Source organism: Puma concolor, chromosome B4, assembly GCF_028749965.1.
Source record: "Puma concolor isolate L17-30 chromosome B4, mPumCon1.1.hap2, whole genome shotgun sequence".
Classification (NCBI taxonomy): Eukaryota; Metazoa; Chordata; class Mammalia; order Carnivora; family Felidae; genus Puma; species Puma concolor.
Genome location: NC_141673.1, coordinates 26,975,801 through 26,990,162, shown reverse-complemented (window position 1 = coordinate 26,990,162; position 14,362 = coordinate 26,975,801). Strand labels below are relative to the sequence as shown.

Genomic DNA, 14,362 nt, shown 5'->3' with positions numbered 1-14,362 from the left:
CTGTACTAATCTTTTTACTGTGGCGTTCCTGTTACTGATATCAAGAAATGGGTCAAGGGGATCAGGGCAGACTACCCGGCAGGGAAGCATTCCACCCCAGAGAAAACAGATATTTTGTCATTTGCATTGTTTAGAATTTTTGGCACATGTTGATATGAAAAACAGATTTTTAGTGGTTTTATTATTGTTTTTCAATTCTCTAGAAACAGTGCATCCTTTTTTTGCTTGCATCTGAAGCAGACGGTTCCATGTATTCACCCTTGGTATCGCACTGCTGGTATCTTTATTTTATTCATTATACCAACTAGGTAGATTGCCAAGACTTTTAAAGAAAGGCTCAGAACAAGTTCTTGAATTGTTTCTATGTTCAAGAATAAGATATCTACCGATTTACCTATATATTTGACAATCATCTTAGCTAAGAATAATATAATATAATAATAATAATATAATAATATAATCTAAGTGAGGCTTTGGCAATCATCTGGTTTTACCTTTTGCAAATGAGAAAACATTCTGAGAGAGGCTAAGTGTCTTACCCCATGTTATGTGGCCAGTTGATGGCAGATTCAAATTTAGATAGGACCCACACCTGCTAATTCTTAGCCAGAGCTGTGGCCACCGTCCCTTCCCTCTTTTATTTCAGTGAGAACTCAGTTATTGCTAGTAGTTTTGTTGTTGACCTTCCGTAGACTATAGTCAAATCAAGTTTTCCATTGCAATAAGTCTGATTTACTTGTATTTTGCAACACAGCCTTGTTATTGGAGTAGGCGGTCACTTCGTTATCCAGGAATCAGTTTTAGAAAGACCAGTTTATTTCTCCACCTCTCTGTGAGGACCACATTGTTCTCTGTGATTATCTATCAGAACAAGTGGTTCTAATTAGTTTTCTTTTTAAGGTGCTTTTCTTTCATTTCCAGGCAGCCGGCGCCTCAGCCAAAGGGACGTCTCTGCAGAAACGCTATACTCAGGGACCCAGGTTAACGCAGCCCCTGGGAGGTGCCCAGTCAGGTTGGCTTTCTCAGTCTGGCATCCCCAGCCTCTCCATTCCCTTCCCTCCCACGACAAACCATTTTTTTCTGTCTCGGATATGTTCTTTCATTTGTGTGTGTTTTCACCAGTGGTGGTGTTTTACAACATACATTTTAAATATTCCATTGTTACAGGTCTCCTTCTTTTTTCTTATATTTTTGCTTTATCCTAACTGTCCAGCACTCCCTTTGTACTCCCTCATGTTTGCCTCTTCCCCTAGTAGTGAGCTCTGACATTGCTTCGAGCTCCTTTCCTCCCACAGCGTTACCTGATCTAAACAGCCTCGTACATGACTCCTCATGAGTCTGTACGAGAATTTTTCTGGGATCTATAAACCCCCAAACAGGAGAACCGGGTTGGAAGGCATACGTGTACTTGTGAGCACAAATAATGCAACTTTGTATAAACAACCTTGTACATGTCCCTGAGGGGGCTTTTTCAGAGTTTTTCGTGGGTACGCGTGCGTGAGAACGAGATTGTATACTGCGTTCCAGTTGCCCACCTGCTGCTGGCTTGTAGAATGGCTGGCTGCCCAGTGCCCAGTCAAGTTCCGGCGTCTCCACATCTCGGCCAGAGCTTGGCATTGTCTAGATTTCCAGGCACATAAAGTGATCTGTCATGGTTATTTCTGTTGTTATTTCTTAAATTTCTGTGTTTGAGCATCTCTCTCTTTTTTGAGTTCCCTCTTATTTGAATCGCCTTGTCCCACCTTCATCCTTTTCCCCGTGGAGGTGCTTGTCTTCCTTCTCTTGGTTTCGGGACTACCGTCTACCGTCTGGGTAGTCTTCCCTTCTGGGGTGTAGACCCATTCTGCTCCGTCATCTTGGATGAGGGTCTCCTTCATTGCACAGAAATCTTTAATTTTGATGTAAAAAAAATTTTATCTTTTGAAAAGGATCTTCCCACTGCAGGTCATAAAGACACTCGCCGTTATTTTTATTAACTTAGTAGTTTTACCTTTTATGTTTGGACCTTTATCCACAAGGAATCCATCACTGTGTATGGTGTGATACAAAAGTACAGTTTTATTTTTTTCTGTATAATTAGCTCTCCCCAGTTTGGAAATAGCCTCTCCTTTCCCCATTATAAAATTTCAATTGTCATTACGAGACTTGTCATGTTTATATGCCTTCCCACCCAGAACACGAATGACTCCCCATTTATTCAGATCTTGCTTTATGTCTTTTAATAAATGCTTAAGATTTACCCCATTGAGGTCTTGTGTGATCTTTGTTAATTGAATCTCTAGATACTTTACAATTTTATTGTTTAATTTTATTGTTTATTATTATATTTTGTGTTTGATTATTGCTAGAATGCAGAAATACTGGTTTGTTGGTTTTTATTTTTGTTTTCTGGCAATTTTACTCGACCCTCTCACTTGTTCTGATGGATTATCTGTTGATCTTGGCCTTTTCTTACATGTTAGATCAACTAGCCTGAAAATAGTGATAGTTTTACCTCTTCCCTTCAAATGTTTGTACCTAATTTCTTTTTCTTTATACCTCCGGTTCAGACCTCCACGACAATATGCAACAGTAGTGGTGACATCGAGCATCCTTGTTTTGTCTCTACCATTAAAAGGAGAATGTTTAAAAGCTGTCAATTAAACCAAATACTTGTTGAAGGTTTTTACAGTCTTTACCAAGTTAAGGAGGTTCCTCACATTCCTAATTAAAGATATCTTTTTAAGGAATCATAATTTTATCAAATTTTATCAAATACTTCTTTGCATCTAGTAAGATAATAGTGACTTACCACTTTGGACGATTGCTATGTTGAATTAATTGATAGACCTTGTAATATGGAAATTATTGTAATCCCAGGATAAATTCTACTTGCTCACAATATATTATTTTAAATAGATTTTTTTTTTTTACTCAGTGAATATTTAGGATTTTTACATCTAAAATAATAATTGCAAAGAACCTGTAATCTTTCTTTTCTTGTGTTCTCCTTATCCTGTTTGGAACAAAAAGTAAAGCAGCCTAATTAAAATAGGCTACATAACTTTTGTTATTTTTCTATTTCCTAGAATCGCTTATAGAAGCTAGGAAGTGAAACGTTTCATGGACATTTGATAGAGCTCACTAGAACACTGTCTGGGCCTAGGGCTCTTTAGCAGGGAAGTGCTTTGATTGCCATTTCAACGTATTTCATTAATACTTTGACCTATTCGAGTTTTCTATTTTTTCCGGCACTAATTTTCGTATTTTATATATCCCAGTATCAGTTCATCTAGATTTAAAAAAATGTATTTGTACACTTGTGGATTTTTTTCATTTTTTTAATTAAAAAATTATTTATTTAAACTCACATTCGTTAACATACAGTGTAGTATTGGCTTCAGGAGTAGAACCCAGCGATTCATCACTTTACATACAACACCCAGGGCTCATTCCAGCAACTTCCCTCTTTAATGCCCATCACCATTTAGCCCATCCCCCACCCTCCTCCTCTCCAGCAACCCTCAGTTTGTTCTCTGTGTTTAAGAGTGTCTTATGGTTTTCCTCCCTCTCTATTTTTATATTATTTTGCTTCCTTTCCCCTGTGTTCCTCTGTTTTGTTTCTTAAATTCCACATATGAATGAAACCATATGATATTTGTCCTTCTCTGACTCATTTCGCTTAGCATAATACCTTCTAGTTCATCCACGTTGTTGCAAATGGCAAGATCTCATTCTTCTTGATCACTGAGTAATATTCCATTGTATGTATGTGTGTATACACACACACACACACGTACGTATATACACACCACATGTTCTTTATCCATTCGTCAGTTGATGGACATTTGGGCTCTTTCCATAATTTGGTTGTTGTTGATAGTGCTGCTATAAACATTGGGTGCATGTGCCCCTTAAAGTCAGCATTTTTGTATCCTTTAGAGAAATAACTAGTAGTGCAATTGCTGGGTCAGTGTTTATAAATTATTGCTTTTGGCAAAATTTTACTCCTCCCACCCTATGAAAAGACTTAATTCCCTGTCACACTGGTCCTGGCCACATGCCTTGCGTTGGTCAGTGGAACATCAGTGGACTCAACCTGAGTAGAGGCCTTACATGTCCTTGAGGCAGGGATTAGCCTTTTACTCCAACAGTGGCCACATTAGAAGGGGGAAGTCTCATAGCTCAACTTTTTTTCTGGTCCAGCAAACCTGAAGCATAATGATAGTCGCAGCAGTGATAGCGGCTGACTACAGCAGTGAGTTGGCAAGAGGGATATGTTACCAAATTCTGCAAAGGAACATACATAGTTTCTAAAACTGCAACCCTATGTCCAGCTGAGTCACTCTTATAAGGAACTCATATGTACTTACATCTCTGGTTATATTACAGAAGTTTATAGTTAAAGGAATTTATCCTTGAAATCCTTTCCGTTATTGTAGATTCCTGAGCATAGATGTGTCTGAGTCTCCCAGCAGCTGCTTACATGTCTTCTGTGACCTTCCTTAGTCTTCATTCTCTGAACTGTGCTTTGGAATCCTGTATAGTTCCTCCTTGCAGGTCACCATTAAGGTGGCCGCGTATTATAGAATACAGCTCAAAAAAGAGAGGTCTACCAGGGAGGATGGGCTCATGGGCTTTCCTTCACTCACAGATTACATACTCAGCCAGGATAGACCACAGGGTGCTGTCTGCACAGAGATTTGTTGGAAGAGATGACTTCTTTTTCTGTAACGAATGAAAAAGTCAGAAGCACAGAGCTGGTGTAGATGATGAGTTGGAAACTTGACTTGGAGCAACTTTTTAAGAATGTGATTAGTTATTGTACACTGAGCTCCATTTTCTGCTTAGCAAGGGGCTAAAGATTGGAGAAGGAGGGCAAGAAGTAGAAGACATGATCTCTGCCCATAATGAGCTTGGGAGACAAGTGACCTATAAGGAACAAAAAAGTGAAGTGTGAATCTTTATACTTGACTCTAAATGCAATAAGAATTGGGAAGGAGACTTTTGGTTTGAGGCCAGAACAGCTGTTTATTGGTATGAGTGAGGGAGGAGGAGATAGAGAAAGAGAGGGGAACATTATGTTGTTTTTATTCATGTCGTGACCACAAAGATGGGGGGGGGGTGGAAGGATGGGAGGGGACGGGGCTGGGGGTGGGGAGCAGACCTGGGGAGGGGGGCATTTATCCCTTCAAATGCATGGCTTCATTGTGATAGACCCGTTTGTCAGGGAATGTTGTTTCTTCTGAAACATGGGAGTTTGAACTTCACCAGGAATGGGATTGAAGAGTTGCAGGAAGGATTTAGGATCTGTATAAGAGAGAACATTCTGTCAGTATAGAGGGAGAGAATCCCTGCTTTAGGGTATTTAAAACTAGTGGATACTTATGCCACGGTATCTGGTGGTTCTCAACCAGGAACAGTATTGCCTCAGCCCAGGATATGTGGACTTGTGTGCTCAGACTAGGGTGTTACTCGCACTTAGTAAGTGCACGCTGAAGGCCTTGTTGTGCACTGGGACAGCCCTGCCGAGCGGATCTCCCTGCCTCAAGTACCAATAGCACACTTTGTAGAAACACTCAACGTCCCCCACACTTCTGTCATTGGGGTTCTGCTTGTACAATTTTTGCTGTATCTTTGTACCACAGGTGCCGCTAAGTTCGTGCTTTAATTTAAATTTACTGTTGACTTAAACATTTATTTTTCTTTTTTTAAAAAAATTTTTTTTCAACGTTTTTTATTTATTTTTGGGACAGAGAGAGACAGAGCATGAACGGGGGAAGGGCAGAGAGAGAGGGAGACACAGAATCCGAAACAGGCTCCAGGCTCCGAGCCATCAGCCCAGAGCCCGACGCGGGGCTCGAACTCACGGACCGCGAGATCGTGACCTGGCTGAAGTCGGACGCTTAACCGACTGCGCCACCCAGGCGCCCCTTATTTTTCTTTTTTGATCACTTGTTTTGTCATCCTATATCCACTTTGTAATGTACTTTCATTTACTTGTCTTGATTTTTGCAGTCATGAGTTTGAAATGGTATTTATACTTTTCTAATTGTATTTAAGTAGGTACCTGACAATTCAAATACAGAATGTTCACCCGTGTACCACCTGATATCATCTTGTACACCCACAGTGGTACGCACAGCAAGCTTTGAGGAGCAGTGTCCAGATGGTCACAGTGGATTCATTTATAGCTTGACCTGATTTTATGCAGTAAATCCTTGGATGTTGACACTCCAGCCTTAGGACTCTCATTTTTAAATAACTTCGTATTCAGCAGAACTCACGAGTTGGAAGGGCCTCGTGAGGATTCTTTTCCTGATAGAGGTCAGACAGCACAAACAGCTGTTATTCTCTCTTTCTGTGTGTAAGGTCTCCTTGGAAGGGCTTGAGTTGCCCTTGGCTGTGTCGTGCTCGTGTGCCAGTTATCTTTGCTCCAGACTGTGTCCACAGATTGCTGGCCCTCTCCCAGTTATGTGGCAGTATTCACAAGGCATATGTGACCCTGAAGTGTAGAGGAATGAGAGCAAATACCGCCCTCGCTCCCAAATAATTGGCCCAAAGCGTATGTTGCATTAATAGTTGGCCAGGAGTCAGAATGATGACCGAGTGCAGCAGTCACAGGCTCCTCCCCGACCCCCGATAAACTGAACCAAAAAAGTTAAAAGCAGAAACATTCGCCAGCGGCAGCCAAACAACAACAACAACAAAACCCAATCACGGCTTTTATGCCATGTGCTTTGAAAAGGGGCGGGCGGGGAAAGGAACACCAGACCCTGACCCTTCAGAAGCAATCCTGGGAAAAGAAGGGAAGTGTACAAAATCCTAAGGACTCCTGTTAATTCAGATCAGTATGAAAAGAAGCTGGTGGAGGAGGTGAGTGGATGGCCTTGGTAAATGTCAAGAAGCACCCTCAGCAGAGGCAGGAAGGCAACCAAACGCAGGCCATCTCCCAGTCTCCACGCTGAGCTACGGGAAAGAGACCACAGGAGTAAGTGCACCCTGGCTAGGCAAAGCAGGCTCGGTACAAGACATTTAACTGGCTTCCAAAAGAGAGAGCGGGGCACCGCACTCCCAGCAAGGGCAGGCTAGTGAGTCCTATGTCTCCTCCGTGGCAGAACACTGCATAGAAGGCAACAGCCAACCCCAAGTTGTAGCTCAGAGGGAGAAAGTGTCAAGGGTACCTTGGCTTACCATAAGAGAGCAAACAGAAGCCCTGGATAAAGATGCTCATGTTAAATGGGAGCAAGATGAAGATAAGTGTCGTGACAACTGTGCAAAAATGCTACAGGAGAAAAAAGAAAGGAGCATGGCTTGCAGAAAGTAAACAGACACCAGTGTGGCCCGAGTGGAAAGCCAACCCAAGAAAACTCAACCTCATGAATATTTCATGCTATAGGAGAGCTCAGTATGGATTCAGTGGAAATAAAAACTCAGTGTAGTTACGATAAAACAACGAGATTTTTAAACTTCATTATTTATTTATTTTTATAAGATTAGTCCTCCTTTTATTTATTTTTTATTTTTTAAATTTATTTTGAGAGAGAGAAAGAGAGGGTGCATGCATGCGTGCACACGTAGGGAAGGGGCAAAAAGAGACAGAGAGAGAGAGAATCCCAAGCAAGCTGTCTGACAGCACAGAGCCCAATGTAGGGCTCGATCCCATGAACTGTGAGATCATGACCTGAGCCGAAATCAAGAGTTGGATGCTCAACCGACTGAGCCACACAGGTGCCCCTAATTTTTATTTTTAATTGTGGTAAAATATGCATAACATAAAATCTTTTCCATTTTTAGGTGTACAATTCCATTGTGTTAAGTACATTCATATTGTGCGGCTAACCTCCAGAATTCTTTTCATCTTGCAGAACCTGCTACCCATTGAACAGTTCCCCATTCCCCTCTCCCCTCCCCTGGTGACCTTCATTCTTTCCATCTCAGTGGGATTGACTACTATAGGTAGCTCATATGGCTGGGATCACAGAGTGCTTGTCCTTTCGTGCCTGGCTTACTTCTCTTAGCATAATGTCTTCTAATTTCACACACATAGAACGAGTCAGGCTTTTTTCCTTCTTTAAGACTCAATAATATTCTAATGTATAATCTACCACATTTTGTTTATCCCTTCATCCCTTGATAGACACTTGGTTTGCTTCTACTGTTCGGCTATTGGGAACAGTGCTGCTGTGAAGATGGGTGTATAAATATCTCTTTGAGTCACTGCTTCGATCCTTTCAGGACTATGACCCAGAAGTAAAATTGCTAGGTTGTATGGTAATTCCATTTTTAATTGTTTAAGGAACCACCATACTCTTTGCCATAACAGCCGTACCATTTTATATCCTCACCAACACTTGTTATTTTCTGGAGTTGGTTTTTTTTTTTTTTTTTTTGACAATAACCATCCTAATGGATATGAAGTGGAATGGGATTTTTAAAAGCTAGATTGAAGAGCCAAGAAAAGAAATTGAGAAATAAAAACACAATGTAAGATTTGAACCCAACAACAACAACAAAAAAACCCAAAGCAAAATAAAACAGCATAAAAATAACCAAACATGAAATGAATGGCATGGGGCAGAGGCATGAGATAATCACAGGAAGGGAGTTAAGGTAATAAGACAGAAAGTGATAGCCATGGTGGATTGGCAGAGACATCCGGCATCTGGAACAGAAAAAGAATGCAGAGATACAACACAGGAAGATTTTTCTGAAAGGGAAGAAGGGCTAAATCTTCAGTCAGAAGATCTTGCTACATATCTAGAAAAGAAGATAGAAAATGGCCAAGATGTTCTCTGGTCTAAAGCTTCAGGATCATAAGCTTCGGACAGAAAAAACAAGTTCTACAAAATGGGGGACGGTCAAGTTGGTGTCCAAATTCCCCATACCGACATTCCCCACCATAAAATATGAGCACAATCTACAAACTTAGGAGAGGAATAAAATTATTTAAATAATATAGAATTATATTTATAATGTAAAAGTATAATAGTGGGGCGCCTGGGGTGGCTCAGTCGGTTGGGCGTCCAACTTCGGCTCAGGTCATGATCTCGCAGTTCGTGGGTTCGAGCCCCGCATCGGGCTCTGTGCTCACAGCTCAGAGCCTGGAGCCTGCTTTGGATTCTGTGTCTCCCTCTCTCTCTCTGCTCCTCCCCTGCTTGCTCTCTCTCTCTCTCTCTCTCAAAAATAAATAACCATTAAAAAAAAACTCTAAAAGTATAATAGTAAAACAATATATAAATTTGTTTGCATATTATTCAACAGTGAAAGCAGAAAGCAGACAGTCCTGATCTGAAGGAACTCAAAGAATATGGTGGCCATGAGCATTTCTTGAAAAACATCACCCTGTGATGAAATTGACCCAACTGACTCAAATCAAAAGAACAGATTCAGAAGTAGAAAAGTCATGGTTTAAAACAAACAACAACAAAAAAGACTTGGTGAACATTCAAACCATTATAATGTAGTTTTAAGACTAAACAACTTGGGTGGGGGGTGAGGGGGTGGCAGATTATTGTTACAGAAGCATAAAAATGTTATGCACCCAACACAATAAAAATGATATAAGCAAGAAAAATCATGAGGGAATGAACAGGAAATATCAAGTGTTAATTATAGAGTGTTAATGTGAAAATATATAGTTTACCACTTTTATGTGAAAATATATAAATTATGTTATACTTTTTTTTCTCAGCATTAAATCTTTTGGGTGTACATGTTGTCATTGTTTAAATATTTGACTGTAGGTCAGAAAGCCATTTAGTTTCATCTCTGTTTCTTTTTTTTTTTCTGTTATATTCAAGCAAAAATCAATAACTCTTATGAGACAAAAGCTATATTACCCTTTTAGCAGTATGTGTGCATAAAGAAATGCCCAGAATGATGTATGGCAACTGTAAGTCTAGTGGTGGGATACTGGATGCCTTGTTTTCTTCTTTGTACTTTTTTTATTTTCCTTGAATAATAAGGAATAAGGGCTTTTTTCAATGAGCCCACATTTTTATAAAAGTGCCCATATTTTTATAAAAGCTATAAAATCATTACTGTTAATATAAAATATTGTCAGTAGTATCATCATTATTCTAATTGCTTCTTAATCATTTCCAAAAAAAAAAAAAAAAAAAAATTCTAGTCTCGACACCACCAGAGTCCTTAACCGTATTTTTGCAACTCAGCAACTTGCAACTTGCCTAAGATACTGGCAAGTGCCTCGGGACCAAAGGCACATGCGGTGGAAAACATTAGCTGTTCTAATAGGATGCTTTGTGCCTTCTTCTTGAATTCATAAATCTAAACAATGAGCTGGTGAGTGTGAAGTAGGATTGACTCCAGATCCCTGTAATACTGGTGACAAAGTGTAGTACAAGTAGAGTACTGTCATGCACACATTTGAGCCAGGAATATGAAAACCTCGCTTCTAGTCCCGGCCTAACCAATAAGCAGCCCCAGAATTTGGGATGTTTGGAGTCCTTCTGACTCTCTGCGCTTAGCTACCCTGAACTGCTTTCTTTTCTTCGATTTACCATGGTTTTCTGCCTCAGGGCCTCTGCACAGGCAATCCCCTCTGTGCGGGACACACTTCTTTATCTTTCCATTCACTGGGCTCTTTCCCTCGTGTTCAGGGCCTAGCTTTAAGCCCCTTCCTCTAGAAGGCCTTCTACATCGTAACTGCGATGGTACTTCTTACTGGATATGCCTAGCCCGTCTGTAGTCACTCACTCAGTGTCAGAGTTCCTTAGCAGACTGGCCTTGGGGAGACGGGGATCTAGGAGGTGCAAGGTCAGGTTCTCTCACTGCCCCTCCACAGCACATGCTTTCTCTTCCTCCACTGGGCTCTGCCAGGGTGGTAACTCTCCTCCTGCTACCTCGTGGCCCCTAAGTTTTATTTTTCCTGAGCAGGCCTCTTTGCTTCTGCTTCTGTTAGGAACTGCAACTTTTCTGGGTAGTGTTCACGTTTATCAGGAGAGAGTAGGTATTCCATGTAGCCCGTTACCCTCCAGCACTAGCCATTCCTGCAGGAGAGAGTGTCACCCCTGGGGTCCAGGCTGGCATTCTTAATTCCCCACAGAAACCCCTGCTTGGCCTCTCTGATAAAAGATATGGAAGTGAAAAAAATCATGTTATAAAGCACTATGTGCCAGGTAATCCTAAATGTATGTTTTATATACAAAAAAACTGAAAAGAAATATCAGTAAAACTTTGGACTATGAGTAACTTGTTCTGCGAGTGTTCCGCAAGATGAGCAAACATTTCTAGTAAATTTTGACTTGATGAACGATGTCTTGCAATACGAGTAGTATGTGATGCCGAATGTCACATGGTCACAACTGAGCCGATGGTTCTTGAAATTCGCTTTGATATACGCATGCTTTGGATTACAAGCTTGTTTCTGGAACACGCTTGCAAACCAAGGTTTTACTGTAGATCACATCAACAGCGGGTTTCTCTGATGGGATTCCTAGTATTGTCATTTTCTTATTTTCACATTTTCTGCAATAAACATTTTCATAGATGCTAAATGGTGTTTTGTAAACTCCTGTTTATGGCCTTTTACTGAGCAGCCCCCAGGAAGACTAGGAAAAGTTGGCCCTTCCATATGGAAGTGTTGGGCTGTCCTCCCACAGTTTTCATGTCTGCCCCCATCTGATGTGTTTGCTCTTTTCACCTTTATGTCTTTCTTTTCCCCAGATGACCGGATGACCGGTATCCCCCCACACATCCTCAACAGCTCCCCATCCGACCAGCAGATTAACCAGCTGGCGCAAAGGCTGGGCCCTGAGTGGGAGCCCGTGGTGCTGTCTCTGGGACTGTCCCAGACGGATATCTACCGCTGTAAGGCCAACCACCCCCACAACGTGCAGTCACAGATGGTGGAGGCCTTCGTCCGCTGGCGGCAGCGCTACGGGAAGCAGGCCACCTTCCGGAGCTTGCAGAGAGGCCTTCAGGCCGTGGAGGTGGACCCCTCGGTGCTCCAGAACATGTTGGAATAATGGTGTCTCCCTCCATCCACCCATGGGGAGCATGTCCCAAGTTGCATGTGCAGAATCCTGACTTTCTCCCAGGGCAGGTAGTTTTCGGGGGGTTTTGTGTTGTTGTTGTTCTTGTTGTTGTGGTTTTCTTTTTAAGATTCTTAGATAAAAGGAGAAAATAGGATTTCCAGTTGATATTACTTGAAAGGCCAGATTACTCAGTGGCTCTACCACATTGACAATTGGTTGTTTTTAATTGCTTGAAGATTGCATTGTTTTAATTGTGCAGGTTTTAATTGTGTGGTTGCCTTTCAGTAAACTGGTAAATCACACTGGCTCAAAACACACACACACACACACACACACACAAAAACCTACTATGTTATCACATTACATGCAGGTGTCCTATATATAAAGCATCCACTTTTATATTTCCTGGGAACTGAACTGTGCACTTTGCTATTAATGATGATGATAATAAAAAGTGAATTACTATATATAACGTGACCCTTTCATGAGAGAGTATTGTTTGTTTGTTTTTCTCATTCCTGTAGTGCATAGATTAAAAGTGCATAATTACAGAAGTCATTTTTGTTTTGAAACAGAATTACAAGTAATAACAAAATTCTTACTTTCTCCAGTCAAGGTAAATAGGCAGGGTGTCTGCATTAAATTTAAGACACTGAAGCTCCCCTGCAAGACCACTTCAGGTACCAGCATGCACACCTGAGCCCTTGATCTTTAAAAGGTTGCTTAAGAAAATAACTGTGCCATTTGTTTAAAGGCTTTAGTTGGGGGACAAAAGAGGGTGTGGTCTTTCTGTTGAAATTGTAGGGATTTAAGTGTTGTGCTCTAAAAGAGTACGATTTAGTCTTCTGTCTTTTTATTAATGACACATGATATTTGTCAAATGGTTCACTGTTTCCAAGAGTTTTCATGTATGTGATCTCGTTTGGACCTCACAAAAATCCTATGAAGTAGTTGGCCAAGAGAGGTGAGCCTCCTTCTGTAGTGAAATTGCATGATTTTCCGGGGCCGAATGAGCTAGAATAGGTGTCTTTGGAGCCCTGCTCCTTTCCTGTTGCTCCATGCTGCTTCTCCTCTTTCTCACATGCCCCTCGAAGAAGCTTGAGTCCTGCTGTCCTCCTGCTAGCAGCATCACCTTGGACAAATCACCCCACTTCTCTAACCTAAGCGTCTACAGATGAGGAAATGATTGTCCCCTCTTCCAAGATTTTTGTGATGGTTAAAGAGATAATGTCTGCCAAGGGCTCGTCTAGTGCCTTGCCCTTTGTCAGCTCTCAGAAAATGGGAGCTGTTAATTTGCTGCTGTGGCTGCACATGGACAAAGTTCACAGGCAAAGCCGAATAGTGGCTACAGGCGAGGGCACTTCAGGAGGAAGTGCTATTACCATGCTTCCTGCCAAGCTTTAACCTGTGATGTAACGTACTAACTCTACCGTGGGTCCAGTCAAGAGAAGGACAGGTGAACAGTCCCAATCTGTGATCTGTTCTTCTGAATAATCGGGGAATCTATTTCCTAATCCTAACTTAACGGAGGATTTTTTTCAAAGGGAAAAAAATTAGACTTTTTACCTCACTGTGTTCCGGGATGAGAATATAAAATGGAAGAATTCAACGTGAAATGAGTGCTCACAAAGGTGACCGTGGCACGTCGATAACATCCTCTCAGATGTCTGGCAGCCATATTCCCTTTACTAAAAAAGATCAGTTATTTCACAGTTCAACAAGCAGTTCAAAAGGATGGTCTCCTGGCCCCATCAGCTTTAATTTTCCATTTTGTAGCCCAGCCATTAATTCACTGTCTTGTAAAATTCTCAGACTTCTGGCCCCATCACTGTGCTAGTGATAGACTGAACTTCTATGGCATCTTCAATAAACTGCCTGTCATTTTGAACCTTGGACTTGTTACATTGCTGTTTGTCCCCTGGGTTTGCTAATAGAGAATTGCTTTGGCTTTTGTTCTCACCGCATTTATGGCCAAGGGAGTATGGCCGGGCTCTGCTGCCTCTGACTAGATGGCATTTTAGAAATGGGTCTGATGATAAGCTAGCTCATCTTCCCACCATTTGCTTGGAATCTACCATGCACAAAGATACCTTGGTGCTCTGTCAGCAGTGAAGGACAATTTGTGATGAAGTTGCCCATCATGGGCTGCCAGGGCCAGCAGAGAGCTCTGACTTGTTGCTCTTAACGAGCAGGGTGCCTCCACCATCAAATAGCAGTCGCGCCTGCTAGGCCTGCTCACGTTCTTGCGGAAGATTAGCAGAATGGAAGAACAGAGCATCTAAATCACTACCTCATTTCTGCCTGTGGCTGTGAAAAGTGATACTGAATGCCTCTGCCCACCTCCCAAGAGAATTGAGTAGGCGATGCGCCTGCAAGGAGTCCGT

At 41.6% G+C, this 14,362-nt stretch overlaps 1 protein-coding gene across 3 annotated transcripts in view; it reads left to right on the top strand.

Annotated features, from left to right (window-relative positions):
* CRADD (CARD and death domain containing adaptor protein) overlaps nt 1-13,866 on the top strand; it is a 180,168-nt gene extending 166,302 nt beyond the window's left edge. For all 3 annotated transcript variants that reach the window (XM_086712655.1, XM_025926718.2, XM_086712654.1), the window contains exon 3: nt 11,668-13,866. In XM_086712655.1, the coding sequence (XP_086568781.1) occupies nt 11,668-11,969 (302 nt within the window). In that variant the 3' untranslated portion in view covers nt 11,970-13,866. The remainder of the gene's footprint in view (nt 1-11,667) is intronic.
* Nucleotides 13,867-14,362: the final 496 nt, after the last annotated feature.